The sequence below is a fragment of the Nerophis ophidion genome, linkage group LG12 (assembly GCF_033978795.1).
Source record: "Nerophis ophidion isolate RoL-2023_Sa linkage group LG12, RoL_Noph_v1.0, whole genome shotgun sequence".
Lineage (NCBI taxonomy): Eukaryota > Metazoa > Chordata > Actinopteri > Syngnathiformes > Syngnathidae > Nerophis > Nerophis ophidion.
In genome coordinates, this window is record NC_084622.1 from 54,270,513 (window position 1) to 54,294,339 (window position 23,827).

The 23,827-nt window shown below is 39.5% G+C and overlaps 1 protein-coding gene and 1 long non-coding RNA gene across 7 annotated transcripts in view; both read right to left on the reverse strand.

Annotated features, from left to right (window-relative positions):
- LOC133563844 (uncharacterized) overlaps positions 1–14,248 on the reverse strand; it is a 34,118-nt gene extending 19,870 nt beyond the window's left edge. The window contains exons 1-3 of the long non-coding RNA XR_009809135.1: positions 13,842–14,248; positions 13,314–13,360; positions 543–623 (exon numbers count right to left, since the gene is read on the reverse strand). This is a non-coding gene — a long non-coding RNA (uncharacterized LOC133563844). The remainder of the gene's footprint in view (positions 1–542; positions 624–13,313; positions 13,361–13,841) is intronic.
- A 4,450-nt stretch (positions 14,249–18,698) lies between these two features.
- osbpl5 (oxysterol binding protein-like 5) overlaps positions 18,699–23,827 on the reverse strand; it is a 92,841-nt gene continuing 87,712 nt past the window's right edge. For all 6 annotated transcript variants that reach the window (XM_061917775.1, XM_061917774.1, XM_061917779.1 and 3 more), the window contains 2 exons: positions 22,262–22,355; positions 18,699–20,499 (listed from right to left, as the gene is read on the reverse strand). In XM_061917775.1, the coding sequence (XP_061773759.1) occupies positions 20,364–20,499; positions 22,262–22,355 (230 nt within the window). In that variant the 3' untranslated portion in view covers positions 18,699–20,363. The remainder of the gene's footprint in view (positions 20,500–22,261; positions 22,356–23,827) is intronic.

A 23,827-nucleotide genomic window follows, 5' to 3' on the forward strand; every position in this document is an offset into this window, starting at 1 on the left:
AAAAAACATACATTTTTCAAGTTTCAAATACATTTTTATTTCCAGTAATTATTTTTATTAATTATAATTTTATAATAATCATGGAGCTGATCAGAATGCTTATGACAATTTGTATGTGTGTTTTATTTTAAAATAACAAAGACACAGCATTGGGGATCTGCTAGTTGATTAACCTTAGACTCTTAGACCGATAGACTCAGATTGACAAACGCGCCACAAATTGAGTACAACACTGAAATGGGTGAAATTTTCTTACGGAGTTCCAGAACTAGCAGCTGCGGAAAAGGTGATTAAAGAACGGCTACTACGAAATAGAAAGGGATTGTAAGTCCTACCGAAGTTAAGTGGCAGTTCTTCTTGACATAACCATATATTGTCACGTAGGGGTCGCATCTTACTGAGATGCAGACGGACGGGATGCACTCCGGACGAAGCGTGCAGGTAAGAACATGAATTATTCCTTATAAATCATAGAGCATGCAAACAAACAGGAAGTAAACAGAAGGGGAGAAACACTAATGAATTCGAAAAACAACTCTTACCAAAGAAGATGGCATGTGCAGGATTCTCCCTTGCCCTCCTCCCATCTGCTCTTCACCATCTTTGCCAACAAGAATCTGCAACTAAGAGTACATTATTGTTAAATGTTCATGTATCTTTTTCATTTATAATTTACAAGTATTTTACATTGTTTTCTACATGTGAATGTATAATTATTAAACACATGTGTTTTATATAGGGCTATCAAATTATCATTTTTTCTAATCAGATTAATCACATTTAATAATTTGGATTAATCACAGTTGATTACTCGCTTGCATAATAAAATGGGCTTATGAAAAGACCCCAATATTTGTACACAAATTCAGTTTTAGTGTCACAATGTCACCCAGGAGCACTTTTAAAAGTTTTAACTTGAATGAATGTCAGTTATTTGTAACAAAACGTGTAACAGGCTTCACGGTGGCAGAGGGGTTAGTGCGTCTGCCTCACAATACGAAGTTCCTGCAGTCCTGGGTTCAAATCCAGGCTCGGGATCTTTCTGTGTGGAGTTTGCATGTTCTCCCCGTGAATGCGTGGGTTCCCTCCGGGTACTCCGCCTTCCTCCCACTTCCAAAGACATGCACCTGGGGATAGGTTGATTGGCAACACTAAATTGGCCCTAGTGTGTGAATGTGAGTGTGGATGTTGTCTGTCTATCTGTCTGTGTTGGCCCTGTGATGAGGTGGCGACTTGTCCAGGGTGTACCCTGCCTTCCGCCCGATTGTAGCTGAGATTGGCGCCAGCGCCCCCCGTGACCCCGAAAGGGAATAAGAAAAAATGGATGGATGGATGGATGGTGTAACATTTTTATCCGAAGTCCTACAAGGCTGTATTTTGGAGTGAAACTTGCCAGTGAACGCACCAATTGGAGTCTCCTCCATTTATTTACTGACGTATGCATTGATCTGATCACTGATTGTATAGCGTTGTTGTTCTCAAACTTTTCTTACCAAGTCCTTGGGTCCCCAAGTACCACCGTAATGACCAACATTAAAATACAGTAGCGTAGCAGGCCTAAATGTTCATTAAAAACAGGGCAGAGGTTTTATTTAACAAATAGATTTAATATTGTTGTGCCGCTGTCACATTACACATAGTTTGAACGGTAACACTGTGTTTGAATATTTCATTAAGTGATTCTTTGGCGTACCACTTGACGGTGCCCGCATACCAGTGCCAGGGTTTGAGAATCACTGGCATAGCTTTTAAGGTAAAAACGTTTACAGTCAAAATAAATTGCATGATTAATCTAAGTGTGTTGGTGATTAATGCGATATATTTTTGTGATTAATCATATGAGTTAACTGGTTTATTCCTTAAACCCTAGTTTTATATTAATAATTTCAGGTGTTCGGCAAGGATATAATAGATTTTTTATTGGAAAAATTGCTCGGGTTTTCCTACAATTCAGGCTTTTGGAACGGATTACTATAAAAAACTGAGGTGCTCCTGTATATCAGATTGTATTGAGTTTGTGGGGAGGCGGAGCTGACTGTCCGACGGAGTGGCAGGACACACAAGATGGCAGCAAGGAGGCGTAGGATGCTAGGGAGCGGCGAGGCGGGGCGTGCCGGGAGCGACGCCGCAGTCAAGTTCAGGTGCGTGGATCGCACACCGGGACACAATTAACTTATCTCCTCTCAATGTATAAAAGAGGAGAGGGAGGAGAGAGCGGGGCAGAAGGAGGAGGAGAGTTTGCAGCAGTGGCTAAAGAGCAAGTACGACGGAGACGCGGCCAACAACCTGCGAAAGCAATGTCCTTCCTTGGTGGTCAGTGGAACCCGAGCGACGACAGCGTGAGTCGCCCACAGACTTGTTTTAGTATGAATTAGGGTTGTACGGTATACCGGTGTTAGTACAGTACTGCGATTCTAACGAATCATATTCAGCACTGTATCGCCTCTGAAAAATACTGGTAACCTATGATGAAAATTACAGACCTCTGTCATCATTTTAAGTGGGAGAACTTGCACAATCGGTGGCTGACTAAATACTTTTTTGCCCCACTGTAACTATTATAAATATTTGCAAAGTGTTGGCTCAAAACAAAAAGATTCTGGCAGCAAACATGTCACATCTTCAACCATGGATGAAGTACTGGCTGTCCAGAGTCGAGACCCATGATGGACCGCTCGTCGGGACCCAGGATGGACCGCTCGCCTGTATCGGTTGGGGACATCTCTACGCTGCTGACCCGCCTCCGCTTGAGATGGTCTCCTGTGGACGGGACTCTCGCTGCTGTCTTGGATCCGCTTGAACTGAACTCTCGCGGCTGTGTTGGAGCCACTATGGATTGAACTTTCACAGTATCATGTTGGACCCGCTCGACATCCATTGCTTTCGGTCCCCTAGAGGGGGGGGAGGGGGGGGGGGTTGCCCACATCTGAGGTCCTTTCCAAGGTTTCTCATAGTCAGCATTGTCACTGGCGTCCCACTGGATGTGAATTCCCCCTGCCCACTGGGTGTGAGTTTTCATTGCCCTTTTGTGGGTTCTTCCGAGGATGTTGTAGTCGTAATGATTTGTGCAGTCCTTTGAGACATTTGTGATTTGGGGCTATATAAATAAACATTGATTGATTGATCTTTGCGTTGATGTCAGTAATGATCCCGTGTGTGTGAGCTGTGGCTCTGTTGGATCATTGGCAGCTGTTTCCCGCCATTTGCGAGAAGAAAGAAGGATGGCGCTAACATGACAAGACCGGATGCTAAGAGAACAGGAAGTTGAGTATATCGTGTCGCATGTAAACAGGACGGTGACGAGATCAAACGTGTAACACTCGCGCAGATGTCTCATCTATCTTTAGTAAGCAATAAAAGCACATACATTCCAAACAGGTCAAAGGTCATCCAGGCCACCACCCAGTCCATAAACGTTTAGAGGGTGTGATAAAAAATGATTGAAAACTACCTCTTCTCGGTGTTTAAGTAAACTTACTTCCTTTTTAGTGATTAATTAGAGCAGGGGTGTCGAACTCATTTTAGATTTGGGGCCAGATGGAGAAAAATCTACTCCCAAGTGGGCCGGACTGGTAAAATCACAGCACTATAACTTAAAAATAAAGACAACTTCAGATGTGTTTATTTGTTTAAAAATAGAACAAGCACATTCTGAAATTGTACAAATCATAATTTTGTCGGGATTATTTCCACTTACATGTTGCGGTTAATTCTACGCTATCATTTTTTTGTCGTTATTTATACTTTCTGAATAATTTATATGATAATATTGTATTTATGTCGCAATTGCCGTTTTGGCGTCATATGCTCTGTTATTTGTTTGGATCAGGGGTGTCAAACTCATTTTAGATGGGGGGCCACAGAGAGAAAAATCCACTTTTAGGTGGACCGGACAGGTAAAATCATGGCACGATAACTTAAAAATAAAGACAACTTGATATTGTTTTCTTCGTTTAAAAATATAAGCACATTCTGAACATGTAAAAATCATAATGTTGTTGTGGATTTTTTACACTTACCTGTTTGTATTTTTATTTGTTGTTATTTATACTTTCTGAATAAATTATGTGATAATGTTAATCATTGGTGTTAATTTTCAATCCATCAAAATAAAAATAATAATATCAAAATCTAATTACAGCAAGTTATTTATGTACTTTGCTCATTTTCCATGTCTGGTGCACTAACATCATGTGGTTTATTTTTATTGTTTTACATATGTAGCATCATCTACAAAGATACCAAAAATTGCTATTGCGGCATCCAGGGGACACATTTAGAACAGCAGTTTCTTTCATTCAAAAATGTCGACCAATTGTTATACTCATCCTGCGGGCCAGATAAAACTGTACGCGGCCCGCATGTTTGACACCCCTGAATCAGAGCTATTAACGGCGACATGAAGGAGTGATGAATGCGCCCTAGGCCAATGATTTCTTTTGTTACATTTTTGTAACATCAAATAAGTGGAAGGACTGCGCTGCCTTGACAACAAATAGAGATAATAGCTGTCGCTAGAATGCCGGCCGCATGGTCGTGATTTAGCATCAATCGGATTTGAAAACATGTGATCACGCCTCGCTCTTTTCAGGTTAAGTGGCTCTTCCTGCCGTCTGCGTGTGTGCACCTGTCTGCTCAGGACCCACACACAGTTTCAGCGCTTCCCTCCCACGAGTTGGGCGGCCACGGACAAGAAAAAGCACCGCTCTATTCCCGACAAACGAGTGCACACGCCTCACAGATAAAGCAAATGTCAATGATTCATCGTTCCGATCACACCAGAAAAAGTCTCGCGAGTCAACTTTGAGATAAAGTAGAAAGTTAATTTGGCGTTGCTGTCTGTGATTGAAATTACTACAATTGCATATTATTAAAACAACTAGAAAATTTCCCGCGGAAATTTTGATGGGCCTGCAGTCTGTGCCGTGGACCTCTGGCCAGGGGTCGCCGTGCTTTGAAAATGGTGCATAATATCTGAATATGTTAGTTTTAGGGGTAACTGTTCAAAAATAGCTACAAGGCTAGCCTAAAATGTTAGCATTCTTACATAAAATTGCTAACATTTAGCATGTGTGCTAACATTTGTATATGACTCTTAAGGTGTATGGCTGTAAAAATAGAAACCAAAAATAGTCGAATTAGATTAAAAAGCCAGCATGCTTAAATTAGCTTGCTAGCATGCTATCTTTTTAGCCAGAATTAAAGTACAAAAGAGTGTGAATTAAAGTACAAAAAAATCACTAAGCTACAAGAGGAGGTTGTCAAGACAGGGGCAGGGGGCCGGGGGCGGTCGCGGCTTTCTGCGAGATTTGTTCTTCCGTGATGCAAACGGACAAGACCGGACATGGCGTAAAGGTAAAAACATGATTTTAATTTTGAACTATGAACATCAATGTCGCCAGGCAGACTAACTGAAAATGGCATGCTTAAATAGTCTCTCCTGATTAAAACAGGTGCGTTGGTCCAAACAAATAAGGCAGGTGAAACTAATAAGTTGTCATGGTGACCAAACAAGGGAGTGCAAAACAGGAACTAATGGAGTCGTTATGGAAACTAAAACAAACAAGGGTGCACAAAAACAGAAACTAATGGAGTCCAAAACTAGCAAAAAAATAACAAAACATAATCCAGACCACAGAACATGACAGAGGTAAGCTCGCAGTTTGGTCGCGTACCCATTCTATTGGCCCATAGCGATTACTTTTCGGAATAGCGTCACCAGGGTAACACGAAATGTTCCCAACTTAAAGTAACCCTATCGGCGCGAACAAGACCATTCTGACGGTATAACATATGTGGGGGACATAAGAGAAACGTGCGTAACTAAAATAATGAAAAAGTTTGAAGTATGAGCAATAATAATATGGGCTGCTTGCATTGCAGCAGGCCCATAATTAGGTTACTGATAACCGGGGGCAGCCAAGTACATTATAAAACTAAAAACTGCAGTTTCCCAATGAACCTTTAATGAACGCTGATAGATTCTGTTGCAGAACAGAAACGAAATTGAGCACTGTACGACTGGTTATACATCACAGCATATCATAACAACTGTCAATTACAATAAAAAGACACCTGCAAATCTTCTTTGAGTCTCTATTGAAAAAAATTCAAAGATGTCGGATGCTGTATTTGTCATGATCCGTGATTCGGATCATGTTTTGTTTAGTTATGTCCTGTTAGTTTTAGACTCCCTTAGTTCCTGTTTTGTGCAATTTGGGTGTTTGTTTTGGTTTCCATGGGTACTAATTGGTTTCACCTGCCTCTGATTAGTGCTATGCATGTTCACCTGCTGTTGAGCATTCATCAGAGAGCTATTTATTCCACCCATGGTTTATTCCCTTTGGGGTCGTATTTTATTTGTTTTATTAATTTTGGCCAAAGGGGGCACATTTCAATTTCTTTCACACTGTAGTTATTTCATATGTTGGCTAGAGGGAGAGCAATTCTAAAACTGACACACAGTCGATTTGAAAAATTCTTCCTTTTTTGGACCACCCTCAATTTGATAAATTTCACCACCAGGGGTGCAAATGAGACATTCTCAATTACAGTGGTTCTCAAATGGGGGTACGCATAACCCCGGGGGTACTTGAAGGTATGCCAAGAGGTACGTGAGATTTTTCAAAAATATTCCAAAAATTGCAACAATACAAAAATACTCCATAAATATATTTATTGAATAATACTTCAACAAAATATGAATGTAAGTTCATAAACTGTGGAAAGAAATGCAACAATGCAATATTCAGTGTTGACAGCTGGATTTTTTGTGGACATGTTCCATAAATATTGATGTTAAAGATTTCTTTTTTGTGAAGAAATGTTTAGAATTAACTTCATGAATCCAGATGGATCTCTATTACAATCCCCAAAGAGGGCACTTTAATTGATGATTACTTCTATGTGTAGAAATCTTTATTTATAATTGAATCATTTGTTTATTTTTCAAAGAGTTTTTAGTTGTTTTTATATCTTTTTTTCCAAATAGTTCAAGAAAGACCACTACAAATGAGCAATATTTTTGCACTGTTATACAATTGAAAAAATCAGAAACTGATGACATAATGCTGTATTTTACTTCTTTATCGCTCTTTTTTTTCAACCAAAAATGTTTTGCTCTGATTAGGGGGTACTTGAATTAAAAAAATGCTCACAGGGGGTACTTCACTGAAAAAAGGTTGAGAACCACTGTTGTATTAGATGCTATGGTTTTCCATATTGGGACCATGACTTATGTCTTAACTTGTTCACCGGTCCTCATATGGAAGGTACTTTTCCTTGTTGATGTCTCAAGAAGGATAGAAATACAAGAACACACACACACACACACACACTAAGCCTGAAGGAGCAACACAGCCTCACTCCCCTCCCCTTGTCGTTTTTGTGGAAGACAAGTCCCAACAAGTCCTTAGTGTCTCCGTGATTCAAAACAAGGTCTGGCGTTTTCGGGACGGGCCTGGGCTGGATGAGAGTAAACAAACCGCCTGACTCCAAAACAAATAAAACACGCCTTGGTGCACACGGCCTCCCACTTCACCTGTGGGAGAGATCCAGCTGGTCAAGGGGAATAGTCCAGTGACCTTAGTCTAAAATGAAGCTGAAGACTGACAACAAAGACATGACATGTATTTTACCATGAATTGATTAACGTGGACCCGACTTAAACAAGTTGAAAAACCTTTTCGGGTGTTACTATATAGTGGTCAATTGTACGGAATATGTACTGTACTGTGCAATCTACTAATAAAAGTTTCAATCAATCACTTGAATCCTTTCGAGCAAAATGACTCAAATAACTAAAAGAAATAGCAATGTTGAATTAGTTAAAGGCCTACTGAAACCCACTACTACCGACCACGCAGTCTGACAGTTTATATATCAATGATGAAATATTAACATTGCAACACATGCCAATACGGCCTTTTTAGTTTACTAAATTGCAATTTTAAATTTCCCGTGGAGTTTCTTGTTTAAAACGTCGCGGTATGATGACGCGTGTTTGTGACGTCACGGACTGTCAGGAAATATTAGCGCAGCACCACCACTTTTCGGCTAAAAGTCGTCTCTTTTTATCGCGCAATTAAACAGTATTCTGGACATCTGTGTTACTGAATCTTTTGTAAATTGTTTAATTAATAATGGAGAAGTCAAAGTAGAAAGATGGAGTTGGGAAGCTTTAGCCTTTAGCTACACAAACACACGGTGATTCCTTGTTTAAAATTCCCGGAGGTGAAGCTTTACTATGGATCAGAGCGGTCAAGCGAACATGGATCCCGACCACTTGTCTACCGGCAGGTTTCGGTGAGAAAATTGTGTTAAAAAGTCGCCTCTTACCGGAGATCTGTGGAGTTTGCGCCGTCCTTGTATCTGCCGTCGACTTCCCTCAGAGACTGGCCTCAAGACACCCGTGGACACACCCCTCTGACTATCAGGTACTATTAAATCTCACTAAAACACTAGCAACACAATAGAAAGATAAGGGATTTCCCAGAATTATTTTTATAATTTAATTTTTTCTTGTCCTTCGCTATCAATATCATCATCCACGAATCTTTCATCCTCGCTCAAATTAATGGGGAAATTGTCGTTTTCTCGGTCCGAATAGCTCTTGCTGCTGGAGGCTCCCATTAAAAACAATGTGAGGAGCCATCACCCTTGTGACGTCATCGTCTGCGACTTCCGGTAAACGTAAGGCTTTTTTATTTGCACCAAAAGTTGAAAACTTTATCGTCGATGTTCTCTACTAAATCCTTTTAGCAAAAATATGGCCATATCGCGAAATGATCAAGTATGACACATAGAATGGACCTGCTATCCCCGTTTAAATAAGAAAATCTCATTTCAGTAGGCCTTTAACTCTAAGGAGTATTGGACAATTTTCTTCAAAAAGTAAGTGCTCGCCATTGCCTTTTAATTAATGCCCTTTTACTTCGCCTCTGGCTGACACTGTAATTAGTTTTTAGTCCCGTGGCTGACAAGCGTCTAGCAGATAATTGTGTGTCTATTGTGTGTCTCCATACAGTGTGCAGACGCTTTCCTAAGGTAGAGTTGTACGTTATACCGCTACTGGTATAGTATGGCGGTACTATACTTTGTTTGAAAAGTACCGGTTCCCAGGCATGACACGGTGTGTAGACAGAAATAAGACGCATTTTGCCCTGAAAAACAAAGATAAAGGTAAGGTTATAACACTGAAACGCCCTCAGGAAGAGGTGCTTTAAAGGCTTACTAAAATGAGATTTTCTTATTTAAACGGGGATAGCAGGTCCATTCTATGTGTCATACTTGATCATTTCGCGATATTGCCATATTTTTGCTGAAAGGATTTAGTTGAGAACATCGACGATAAAGTTAGCAACTTTTGGTCGCTAATAAAAAAGCCTTGCCTGTACCGGAAGTAGCAGACGATGTGCGCGTGACGTCAGGGGTTGTAGAGCTCCTCACATCCTCACATTGTTTCCAATCATGGCCACCAGCAGCTAGAGCGATTCGGACCGCGAAAGCGACAATTTCCCCATTGAATTGAGCGAGGATATAAGATTCGTGGATGAGGAAAGTGAGAGTGACGGACTAGAAAAAAAAAAAAAAAGACGAGGGCAGTGGAAGCGATTCAGATTTTATTAGACACATTTACTAGGATAATTCTGGAAAATCCCTTCCCTACTTATTGTGTTGCTAGTGTTTTAGTGAGATTATATGGTCGTACCTGAAAGTCGGAGGGGTGTGGCCACGGGTGTGGTGACCGCCAGTGTCTCAGAGGGAAGCCACGTTTCTTCTACGAGGCAAAGGCAGCCGGGCTGAGATTTTTTCCCCCTCTCCTCCACGGTGTAAGAATCCCACGGTCGGGGGCGGCCGGTGGGAGGAGGCAACAGAGTCCGCAGCTGCAGGAGGAACGACGCAAGCTCGCCGCTCATGTCTACCGTAAGAGCCGACTTAATACCACCATTTTCTCACCGAAACCTGCCAGGTGACATGTGGTCGGGAACCATGTTCGCTTGACCGCTCTGTTCCATAGTAAAGCTTCACCGTCATCTTTCGGGAATGTAAACAAGAAAACAAGGAAACACCGGCTGTGTTTGTGTGGCTAAAAGCAGCTGCAATACACCGCTTCCCACCTACATCTTTCTTCTTTGACGTCTCCATTATTAGTTGAACAAATTGCAAAAGATTCAGCAACACAGATGTCCAGAATACTGTGTAATTATGCGATTAGAGCAGACGACTTATAGCTGGGATCGGTGATGGATCAAAATGTCCGCTACAATCCGTGACGTTATGGGCACGCGTCATCAACGTTTTCAGCAGGATACTTCGCGCAAAATTTAAAATTGCAATTTAGTAAACTAAAAAGGCCGTATTGGCATGTGTTGCAATGTTAATATTTCATCATTGATATATAAACTATCAGACTGTGTGGTCGGTAGTAGTGGGTTTCAGTAGGCCTTTAAACAAGTGTCTGTAGCACTGGGTGCAGGTGGGTAAAGTGTCTCACCAAAGGACACTACGGCAGTGACTAGGAAGGCGGAAGTGAGGATCGAACCCGTAACCTTCAAGTTACTGGCACGGCCGCTCTATCAACTGAGCCATGCCACCCACTAATGTTGGTGGTCCGAAATTAGGGGGTTGGGGCTCCCTTACCGTAATATTGATGTTTTTAGTTGATGTAGCAATGTGTATGCTTAATCGAGGACAGAAATATAAAAATACACAAGAGTGAGGCTGCAAAATTTAAAACACGATGTGGCGAGGGATGACTTACTAGTGTTAAAGATGGAAAAATTATATCTTGTGGGTTTTTTTTTTTTCTCCTTAAAGGACACCCTCTACTGATGAGAAATATAATTACACATTCAAGCCACTGTGAAAAATACAAAATGACAGCAATAAATAATATGTACACTCGGCAAGCCAACCAAGTTATGTTAAGGTAGTTTTTTTACTTAGTTTATTTATTTATTTTTATTAATTTATTGTTTGATCTATTGAACAATATACATATCCTCAATGTAGATAAAAACCAAGGCACTTTCAACAAATCTCAACAATTTCATCCAAATTCTGTCTTTCGCAACACATGTAACAGAAAGAAAACTAAAGCAACTACAAATAGAATATACAAATAATAACAATAACTAAAAACATGCACCTGGGGATAGGTTGATTGGCAACACTAAAATTGGCCCTAGTGTGTGAATGTGAGTGTGAATGTTGTCTGTCTATCTGTGTTGGCCCTGCGATGAGGTGGCGACTTGTCCAGGGTGTACGCCGCCTTCCACCCGAATGCATCTGAGATAGGCTCCAACACCCCCCACGACCCCAAAAGAGACAAGCGGTAGAAAATGGATGGAATAATAAAAAAATACGATGAGATACAAAATTAAAACAGACAAAAAAAAAAGGTTAATCTAAATCACTTTAAATGTCTGCAATAACAAAATCAATTTAAAGGCTTTTGGATTTGTAATAATTTTCCAAGAGTTAATTGATAATTTGAAATGATTAAGCCAGTTAGAAAATGTAACTTTTCTATCCATCCATCCATTTTCTACCGCTTGTCCCTTTTGGGGTGGCGGGGGGGTGCTGGAGCCTATCTCAGCTTCAATCTGGCGGAAGGCTATGTACACCCTGGACAAGGCGCCAACACAACACAGAAAGACAGACAACATTCACACTCACATTCACACACTAGGGCCAATTTAGTGTTGCCAATCAACCTATCCCCAGGTGCATGTCTTTGGAAGTGGGAGGAACCCGGAGTACCCAGAGGGAACACACGCAGTCACGGGGAGAACATGCAAACTCCATACAGAAAGATCCTGAACCCGGGATTGAACCCAGGACGACTCAGGATCTTCGTATTGTGAGGCAAATGAACTAACCCCTCTTCCAACGTGCTGCTGCAACTACAAATAGAATATACCGTATTCCCTAGAATTGCCGCAGGGCATATAGTATGCGCCTGCCTTGAATTACTGCCGGGTCAAACTCGCTTCCCAAAATAATTAGCGCATGCTTAGTATTACCGCCTAGTCAAACTCGTGACGTCACGAGTGACACTTCCCCTGTCATCATTTTCAAAATGGAGGAGGCTGATTTCAATACCGGTAATTTGAAATTGCATAAAGGGAAGAAGATTAAGAGTTATTCAGTAGGATTTAAGGTCCAACCTTACATCACACTCAAATTTTTACTGCATGCCTTTGGTAAGTGCCGGAGTGAGAAGAGGTTTTAAAATAAGTCGCGCAAGCTTACTTTTACCGCATGCCTTTGGTAAGCGCAGGAGTGAGAAGAGGTTTTAAATTAATTAGCGCCCCGGCAGCAATTCAAGGAAATACGGTAATAACAATAAATAATAATTAAAAAAAAATAGGATATGACACAAAATTCAAACTGACTAAAAAAAAAGGCTAATGTAAATCACATATAATTTCTGCAATGATGAAATCAATTGAAAGGCTTTTGGATTTTTAATCATTTTCCAATATTTAATTGATAATTTGCCATTATTAAGACAGTTAGAAAATGTAATTATTAATAAATAATAATGTTAACATATTTATCTTTTATATTTATAACTATATTAACATCCTTTTATAAATATGTCAAATAGTGATGCTAAGGCCTTAGCATAGTAGCATGGTAGTTAAGATAGCTAAAAAATATTTAAAAATACTACTAGCTAGCTAACAAATACTTTAAGTGTACAATTTACGATAACTTACATTCCCAGTCGGCATTTATTTCTTTAAGCTTTCAGCCATGATGAAGGCTAAAATCACACACACATTATTTTATGTTGACAAACATATTCATATTTTATATCTATTTATTTATAACTATATTAGCATCATTTTATAAATATGTCAAATAGTGATGCTAAGGCCTTAGCATAGTAGCATGGTAGTTAAGATAGCTAAAAAATAATTTAAAATACTACTAGCTAGCTAACAAATACTTTAAGTGTACAATTTACGATAACTTACATTCCCAGTCGGCATTTATTTCTTTAAGCTTTCAGCCATGATGAAGGCTAAAATCACACACACACGCACGCACGCACACACACACACACACACACACGCACACACACACACACACACACACACACACACATTATTTTATGTTGACAAACATATTCAACTTTTATATCTATTTATTTATAACTAAATTACCATCATTTTATAAATATGTCAAATAGTGATGCTAAGGCCTTAGCATAGTAGCATGGTAGTTAAGATAGCTAAAAAATAATTTAAAATACTACTAGCTAGCTAACAAATACTTTAAGTGTACAATTTATGATAACTTACATTCCCAGTCGGCATTTATTTCTTGAAGCTTTCAGCCATGATGAAGGCTAAAATCACAAACACAAACACACACACACATTATTTTATGTTGACAAACATATTCAACTTTTATATCCATTTTTTTATAACTATATTAGCATCATTTTATAAATATGTCAAATAGTGATGCTAAGGCCTTAGCATAGTAGGTAAGATAGCTAAAAATATTTAAAAATACTGCTAGCTAGCTAACAAATACTTTAAGTGTACAATTTACGATAACTTAGATTCCCGTCGGCATTTCTTTCTTTAAGCTTTCAGCCATGATGAAGGCTAAAATCTCACACACACACTATTTTATGTTGACAAACATATTCATATCTTATATCTATTTAATTATAACTAAATTACCATCAATTTATAAATATGTCAAATAGTGATGCTAAGGCCTTAGCATTGTAGCATGGTAGTTAAGATAGCTAAAACATATTTAAAAATACTACTAGCTAGCTAACAAATACTTTAAGTGTACAATTTACGATAACTTACATTCCCCGTCGGCATTTCTTTCTTTAAGCTTTCAGTCATGATGAAGACTAAAAACACACACACTATTTTATTTTACAGCATTAACATTGGAAAGGGTCCAGAAATAGCTAAAAAGTCTTATTTACTTCTTCAGTTGTCTGACAGTTGGCAACAGTTAGATAAGTGCATTACTGCCCCCTACAGGACGTGAGCGGAAAAGCACCAAACATAAACATAGTGTGACTGTGTAAGTTATTCTATTGTTACCTAATTACACCGCTAAGTTGGAATCTAAAAACAATACTTAAAAAAAAAAAAGTTTTAACTTGTACTGTTTACACTCAGCTGTAGTACATTATTGGACACTATTGGATCAAATACCTGGTTTCAATAATACGTTTAGGCCGGCTGAAGTTCCAATTTCAATCATCAAGCGACTGGAGGTGATGATGATGACGCAATTGTGAGAAGGTTATTCATATAAGCAGATTATTCTCTTAATCACACTTCAAAGTGTCTCTAAGTAGATGAGGCCACATTTTTAAAACTGACAATTCGGGCACAATAAACCAATTGATTGATTGGCAACACTAAAATTGGTCCTAGTGTGTGAATGTGAGTGTGAATGTTGTCTGTCTATCTGTGTTGGCCCTGTGATGAGGTGGCGACTTGTCCAGGGTGTACCCCGGCTTCCGCCCGAATGCAGCTGAGATAGGCTACAGCGACACCCCTGCCCCCAAAAGGGACAAGGGTAGGAAATGGATGGATGGATAAACCAATTGAGTGAGTTGACGTATACTCTACACATATGGTAATCAAACATGCAGTATTATTGTGTATCAGAGTAGAACTGAATACCACATATCTACATGGAATGTCATTGTGGTATCTTCTTTACCTCCCAAAACATCAGCAGACAGGAAACACCCACACTCTGATGGATTTCACATGCATGTAAGTTTTCATCGTTTACCAGAAAAGCAGATGTGGCATGCAGATGATAATTAAAGATGCAGATGTCTGTTATCGTCTTTGTATATTAGGAGGGACATGTGTGTCTCTTTATGCAACCAATAAAAAAAAAAGGAATGGCAACCCAAAAAAGCATTAACAAACAAAAAAATATTTGCAAACAAAAAAAAGTCGTGGTTGCAAATATTTTTTTTTTTTGGTAATGACTTAACTTTAGGCTTGTGGGTGATGATCAATAATATGTTATAAGCATTTTTATTGCTCAGTATCACCCCCATCAATCCATCCATTTTCTACCGCTTATTCCCTTTGGGGTCGCAGGTGCCTATCTCAGCTACAATCGGCCAGAAGACGGCGTGCACCCTGGAAAGATCCCAAGCCCGGGATTGAACCCAGGACTGCTCAGGACCTTCGTATTGTGAGGCAGACGCACTATTCCTATTATCACCCATTCCTATTATTTTGTTTGGTGAAACTTTAAAAAATGCAAACAAAAAAATTTACAACATAAAAAAAAAATACTTGTACCCCAAAAAATATTTTAACCCCAAAAAGTTGTAACCCCAAAAAAAAAAAGATTTGCAACCAAAACTTTTTTTTTTTAAGGTATGTATTTTTACTTTTTTTTAAATAAATTTTATTGTGTGCAAAACTTTTTTTTTGGTCTACAAATCCTTAAATTTTGATTGTAAATCTTTCCTTTTTTTGTGTTGCAAATCCATTATTTTTGTTTGCAAATCTTATATATATATATATATCTATCCATCCATCCCTTTTCTACCGCTTATTCCCCTTTGGGGTCGCTGGTGCCTATCTCAGCTACAATCGGGCGGAAGGGTGGTACACCCTGGACAAGTCACCACCTATATTTTATATATATATATATATATATAAATAAATGATAAATAAATGATAAATGGGTTGTACTTGTATAGCGCTTTTCTACCTTCAAGGTACTCAAAGCGCTTTGACACTACTTCCACATTTACCCATTCACACACACATTCACACACTGATGGAAGGAGCTGCCATGCAAGGCGCCAACCAGCACCCATCAGGAGCAAGGGTGAAGTGTCTTGCTCAGGACACAACGGACGTGACGAGGTTGGTTCTAGGTGGGATTTGAACCAGTGACCCTCGGGTTGCGCAATACACAATACAACAAGACCCTCGGGTCCCTATATATATATACACACACAGTGGGGCAAAAAAGTATTTAGTCAGCCACCGATTGTGCAAGTTCTCCCACTTAAAATGATGACAGAGGTCTGTAATTTTCATCATAGGTACACTTCAACTGTGAGAGACAGAATGTGAAAAATAAATCCAGGGTGTACCCAGCCTTCCGACGAGTTGAGTTTATACCAAAATGGATACATGGATGATACAGCAGAGGATTGGGAGAATGTCATGTGGTCAGATGAAACCAAAAGAGAACTTTTTGGTATAAACTCAACTTGTCGTGTTTGGAGGAAGAAGAATACTGAGTTGCATCCCAAGAACACCACACCTACTGTGAAGCATGGGGGTGGAAACATCATGCTTTGGGGCTGTTTTTCTGCTAAGGGGACAGGACGATTAATCCGTGTTAAGGAAAGAATGAATGGGGCCATGTATCGTGAGATTTTGAGCCAAAACCTCCTTCCATCAGTGAGAGCTTTGAATGGTTGACAAAATACCTTTTTCCACCATAATTTACAAATTAATTATTTAAAATAATGATGGAAATTACAGACCTCTGTCATCATTTTAAGTGGGAGAACTTGCACAATCGGTGGCTGACTAAATATTGTTTTGCCCCACTGTATACCCAGATTACAAATTCATAGTTTACGCACCTCTCATTTTAACCACCTCCTGTAACTTTAAGTCATGTTTCTTTTTCATCTCATTATTTGTATTGTGTAAGCATACTTGGCTTTGGATGCTACATACCATAACCATAAACATATCTGTCTTGTAATCTTGTTTAATTACAGGCGCTGTGAGAAAAAATGTGGTGACAAAGTCAGCCACGGATGCTGAGGTCACCAAACACTCGATCAGGTGGTTCAACTTGGCGGCGGATCGGGCAGCGAGGAGACGAGTCCCGCCTCCACCTCCACAGACGGATCAGAAGGAATAGAAATTTATCAATAAACAACCTTTTTATCTGACTTCTTATCATTCACCAGTTATTCATTTTCTGATATTTTAGCTGTGCATGGAGCAGAATTTCATTGAAGTTGTAGCCTAATAGATTAAATATTTATATATCCATCCATCCATCATCTTCTGCTTATCCGAGGTCGGGTCGCGGGGGCAGCAGCCTAAGCAGGGAAGCCCAGACTTCCCTCTCGCCAGCCACTTCGCCTAGCTCTTATATATTTATATATATATATATATATATATATATATATATTTATATATATATATATATATATTATATTATATTTACTTTATAGCGAATTGACCATTTTCTGTTTTTGCCAATTGACAATATTGTTAGTTTAAAAATACAAGGCAATGCATATTTAAGCTTAGGCCTATATTGCTGTAGTAGGGCGTAGTGATAGTGTTAGTTTCCTATTTTATCCTACAGCAAGAACAGAAGAGATTTTGAAAATAAGATAAACGGGTCCAAAAGGGATCCGGGCCAGATGTGCCAGGGTTTTTATGAGTCTGTCGCTGGTCCGCGGCAGGGGACTGAGCTCCTGCATCCTTCTTGAGTATGTCCACGTATGTTAAGTGTGGGACATCCTCTTGACCGATGCCCATGTGTTGGTTCCCACAACTGCATATTTTTGACTAAGTACAGGATGTTCCAAATTCGCTAATTGAAACATGGCAGCAAGAGGATTAGCACATACCTACCATGAATTGATTTACGTGGACTCCGACTTAAACAAGTCGAAAAACTTATTCGGGTGTTAGCATTTAGTAGTGGTCAATTGTAAGGAATATGTACTGCACTGTGCAATCTACTAATAAAAGTATCTATCAATCAATCAATCAAACACAACCTGGAATAGCTGTAAGACACATAAAAAAATGTTAATTAATATTTTGTAAAAAAAAAAGTATTATACAATTGGAATCTAATTTATAATGCCCTACTGGGCAAGACCCAAGAGCTGGTCATAGTCTTCAAGAAAATGACCACCATGGAGCCCATCAAGATCCAGGTCCGGAAGGTGGCAGTAGTTGGGCAGTACAAGTACCTGGGAGTCCACTTGAAAAGCAGACTGGACTGGAAGGACAACAGCAAAGCTGTATACAAGAAAGGCATGGGCAGATTCTTTTTCCTGATATTGAAGTAAGCTAAGGTACTTTTTTGTGTGCAGCAAGCTGTTGGAGATCTTGTATCAGTCTGTTGGGGCCAGTGCCCTGTACGTTGCAGTGGTTTGTTGGGGGAGCAGCACCAGCAGAAAGGAGTTAAACTGCATTGACAAATTGTGTGGAACGATTTAAAAAAGTTAAAGTACCAATGATTGTCACACACACACTAGTTGTGGTGAGATAATCCTCTGCATTAGACCCATCACCCTCACTATCTGGGAGGTGAGGGGAGCAGTGAGCAGCAGCGGTGGCCACGCCCGGGAATCATTTTGGTGATTCTAACCTCCAATTCCAACCTTTGATGCTGAGTGCCAAGCGGGGAGGTAATGGGTCCCATTTTTATAGTCTTTGGTATGAATTCACAACCTACCGATCTCAGGGCGGAAAATCAGCCACTAGGCCACTGAGCAGGTATTCCACTATTTCCCTTGTGGATCAATAACGTTTGTGTAAATCTAAGCCTAAAATAGTAACCTGAACACTTTTAATTTCAATACTGAACCGTCACTTTCCGCTCTCGATTTAGCATTTTTTTTACGCAACATTCAACATATTTTTTTTAATGGAAAATAAGAGACAGAAGCAGTGTCCGGGTTAAAATGTTTTACTGTAGTGCTACAGTGTGCAACATGTGTGTATGAACAGTGGGCGTCGTTGTGTTATTAGTTTTTGTTCAATATAACAAAAGCATGTGGCATATACAATCCCACACCATGGCATCTGAGTAGAAAAAACAACAACTTAATGCAAAGTACATAAATTCATTCAGAGTCGACGTTCATCTCTAAAATTTGCTCCCGTCGGGTGGATCAGTACTGGCACGGACTGAAATGTTATAAAAAATCGGGATAAACAAAATCAAAGTCACAGACATGGCTTTGTTTTTAGCACAACTCAAATGGCTTTCTGGCGCACAAACATTACAAGGGAGTAAGATTGTCATCCCTCGTGCTCTCTCTAGGCTCCCGAGATTAAGTTAGTCATCAAGAGGGTAAATCACACAATAAATACATTCTGAAATCTTAAAAAGAACATGGGACTCAAGACTAATATGTACATACGTCTAAAAGCACAAATAAAATAGTTCAAACATGTTTACATCTTTAAAGTCACTTGAACATGGCGTGGACAACAAACGGACCTTTACCAAACCTCCTTCTCCACAATAGCCAGAAAAACGGCAAAGGAAAATACAAAAACACATCCATATTCATGACTTAATTTCCCTAGAAAACTCTCCTTTTACTTCGATTGGCCGGTTTAAGGTATTTACATTTGTGAATGGACATCTTTGCTAATGAACAAATTAAATCAGTGACATATTTTGTAGGTGAGGGGTGATTGGTAACTGTGACCCTGATCCATCAGGATTGTAGCCATTTTAAACATAATGAAGGCCACTTCAGGCAGAAATGACTTCCTGGACTAAAGTAATGTTTCAACATGCTACACTTCTGCCCCGTCCCATTTGGCCACAGCAGGCACAGAAATAACAAGACACTCCGTATGGCTCTTTCTTGACCCCTCAACCCCTCTTAAGTCTTCCTTCCTACAGTATGTGTCACTAGAAACACACGGTGCTCTTTGTAAACGAAAACACATTGTTCTTTCGTATTATAAATACTGTTTTGGTCAAATGATTCTCATTGAAAAGACCAAACTGAAGTGGACATGAGAATACACCAAATACAAAACACATAATTGCACTGTTGGAAGATGTTCCTTCTTGTGTTTGACATGATTTTTTTTTTTCCACTTATTTTTCTTTTTTTTTTGGCATCAGCGTTAAGGCCCAACACGTGGAGTGGAGGTGTGGGAGACATTGTAGGGGTGATAGGGGCCTACTGTGGGTAGGGACAACACACACACACTCACAGAGAAACAGTATTGCAGGGCAAGTGGATGAAAGACACTAAAAGATGGTAAAATATCCTCTGTTGATTATTTTACAAATTCATTCTTCATTGTACAATTAATCCTCTTATGTTACTTCTGTTTGTCTTCCTTTTCCTCCCGTCCAAAGTGCATTGGTGCCGGTGCTCTTTCAGTCAGGCTACACTAGGGGGTGCCACTTATCTGACAGGCGTTGGCTGTGTTTATTGCTAAGATAGTTCATGCTAAGCCTCATGTGAAAAAAACAAAACTTTTCACTCGACAACGCATCTGAGTTCTGAGCCCCCCTGCTGATTAGTTTGTGCTTGTGGGGGGCACCTGATGCCAGATCAGTGCTGGACAGAAACCTAGGGAGGGTTCTCAGGTGAACACGTAGTTAAGGAGGAACTGTGAGAAGAGCACAATGAAGACAATCACGCAATGACGGCCGATCCACGACACGCCGTCGTCTGCAGCCCACTGCTGAGTGAGCTGACGACTCAGAGCCGACAGGTTCCTACAAAAACAAGGCATAGTGTGATTTATTTTGACAACCATGAATTGATTAACGTGGATCCCGACTTAAAGGCCTACTGAAATGAGATGTTCTTATTTAAACGGGGATAGCAGGTCTATTCTATGTGTCATACTTGATCATTTCGGGATATTGCCATATTTTTGCTGAAAGTATTTAGTAAAGAACATCGACGATAAAGTTCGCAACTTTTGGTTGCTAATAAAAAAGCCTTGCCTTTACCGGAAGTAGCTGACGATGACGTCACAAGGGTGAGGGCTCTGTCACGCCAAATTTCTTCCCTCTACAAAAACCTTCCCCACCCATTTACTTCCGGGGTCATGATTAATACAGATGTTTTGTTAACGCTATATTATAAAAATATAACTCTGTATTATAAAAATATAACGCTATATTATAAAAATACAGACGTTTGGTTAACGCTATATTATAAAAAAAAAATTAAAAATTAAAAAAACAATTTACAAACACAAGCTATGGGATGACGTAAAAGGAAACGTGAGGAAACGTGACCCCGGAAGTAAATGTGTCATCCCATAGCTTGTGTTTGTAAATTGTTTTTTGAATTTTTTTTTTATAATATAGCGTTAACAAAACGTCTGTATTTTTCCTAATATAGAGTTATATTTTTATAATATAGCGTTGACAAAATGTCCGTATTAATCATGACCCCGGAAGGAAATGGGGGGGAAGGTTCTGGTAGGGGGGAAGAAATTTGGCGTGACAGCTCCTCACGTCCTCACATTGTTTATAATGGGAGCCTCCAGCAGCAAGAGCTATTCGGACTGAGAAAACGACAATTTCCCCATTAATTTGAGCGAGGATGAAAGATTCGTGGATGATGATATTGATAGCGAAGGACTAGAAAAAAAAAAAAAGGTAAAAAAAAAAAAAAAAGGGCGATTGCATTGGGTCCGATTCAGATGTTTTTAGACACATTTACTAGGATAATTCTAGGACATCCCTTATCTTTCTATTGTGTTGCTAGTGTTTTAGTGAGAACAAATAGTACCTGATAGTCGGAGGGGTGTGTCCACGGGTGTCTTGATGCCAGTCTCTGAGGGAAGTCGACAGCAGCTGCTTGGACGGCGCAAGCTCAGGTGATCTCCGGTAAGAGGCAACTTTTTACCACAATTTTCTCACCGAAACCTGCCGGTTGACAAGTGGTCGGGATCCATGTTCGCTTGACCGCTCTGATCCATAGTAAAGTTTCACCTCCGGAAATTTTAAACAATGAAACACGGTGTGTTGTGCGGCTAAAGGCTAAAGCTTCCTACCTCCATCTTTCTACTCTGACTTCTCCATTATTAATTGAACAAATTTCAAAAGATTCAGCAACACAGATGTCCAGAATACTGTTTAATTGCGCGATGAAAAGAGCGGCTTTTAGCCGCAAATGGTGCTGCGCTAATAGTTCTCCTGCAACCCGGGACGTCGCGCCCACATTCCGCGACGTTTTCAACAAGAAACTCCGCCGGAAATTTGAAATTGTAATTTAGTAAACTAAACCGGCCGTATTGGCATGTGTTGCAATGTTAATATTTCATCATCAGACTGCGTGGTCGGTAGTAGTGGGTTTCAGTAGGCCTTTAAAGAAGTTGAACAACTTATTCTGGTGTTACCACTTAGTGGTCAATTGTACGGAATATGTACTGTACTGTGCAATCTACTAATACAAGTCTCAATCAAGCAATGACCAATGAGCAAAATCATTTAAAAACTAATAGTGAGACTTTTATGTTACCTCTGAATGTCTTGCTGCGTCTTTTGAATGGAGGAGATGGAGGTCTGGAGGAGAGTCATGTCCTTGCTGCATCGTGCACAATGTGTGGAGAACCCTAAGACCATGGCAGTTTTGGAAGTTAAACACCATGTACAGTATCATTCCTCACATAAATTTAATTATATGTAGATACATTTAGGCTGAGCAATGAATATGTCATTTTAAACTTACACCACAATGTAGACAATTGTTGCTACAATTATCAAGTAATACCTCGATTTTTATACGACCCAGTTTTAGGCGAACATTTTCACCCAAAATACACCATATTGCCAAAAGTATTTGGCCACCTGCCTCAACTCACATATGAACTTGAAGTGCCATCCCATTCCTAACCCATAGGGTTCAATATGATGTTGGTCCCTCTTTTGCAGCTATTACAGCTTCAACTCTTCTGGGAAGGCTGTCCACAAGGTTGCGAAGTGTGTTCAAAGGAATTTTCGACCATTCTTCCATAAACGCAATGGTGAGGTCACACAGTGATGTTGGTCAAGAAGGCCTGGCTCACAGGCTCCGTTCTAATTCATCCCAAAGGTGTTCTATCGCAGTGGTCCCCAACCACTGCGGCCCGATTGGTACCGGGCCGCAGAAGAATTTTTAATTCATTTTTATTTAAAAAAAAAATATATATATTATTTTTTTTATTTTTATTAAATCAACATAAAAAACACAATATAAACTTACAATTAGTGCACCAACCACAAAAACGTCCCTTTTTCATGACAAAAAAAAAAAAAAAAAAAATTGAAATAAGTCACAGTGATGTTGGAATTTGTGGGTCCCTCGCAAAAATATTGTTGCAAAATTAGCCACAATAGGACCAAATTTACATTTGATGGAAGGTGCTTTGTTTACTCAGCCAGAAGCTGACTATTTACTTTATTTGCATAATACGAAAATGTATATATTGAATGCTTAAGAGTACTTATAATGCTCACTTTATCTGTAGTCATTACATTTGTCTAAATAATTTGATGACGTAACTGTTTTAATTGTATATATGGCGGAAGGATCTGTGTGGTGGGAGGGTTTTGGACGCAGGGTGTTATGGGTAATGGCAGTCAGGTGCGGTGGAATCGAGCCACACAGTTTTTTGACCTCAGTCTTACTTTTTCTAACTCTTCATTTACTGTAACAAACTAGATTTATTTTTCCATTCATTTGTTCCCACATCGTTATTGTTTTACGGTTTTGAAATTGATAAGTAAACTATACAAAACGAAGAGGAGCGTCTGGCGTTTTGTTTTGTTGTTGCTGCATCAAGCGGAGCAGGAGAAAGGAGAGGAGCGTCATGCTAAGGCTACATTAGGAATCTACAATTCTTATCTGTCAACATTTGCAATTTAAAATATGGGAAATCCCCCTAAAAAATGTCATAAAAATAAGAGATTTTCATTTTCATCCCAAATTTCTGTTAATTCAATGAACAAAAACTAAATAATTAAGGGATAGCCTGGAACTGAACCCATGTCTGTTGCATCACAAGATATGTCACTAAGCACTACACTATTCACTCGGATATACTAC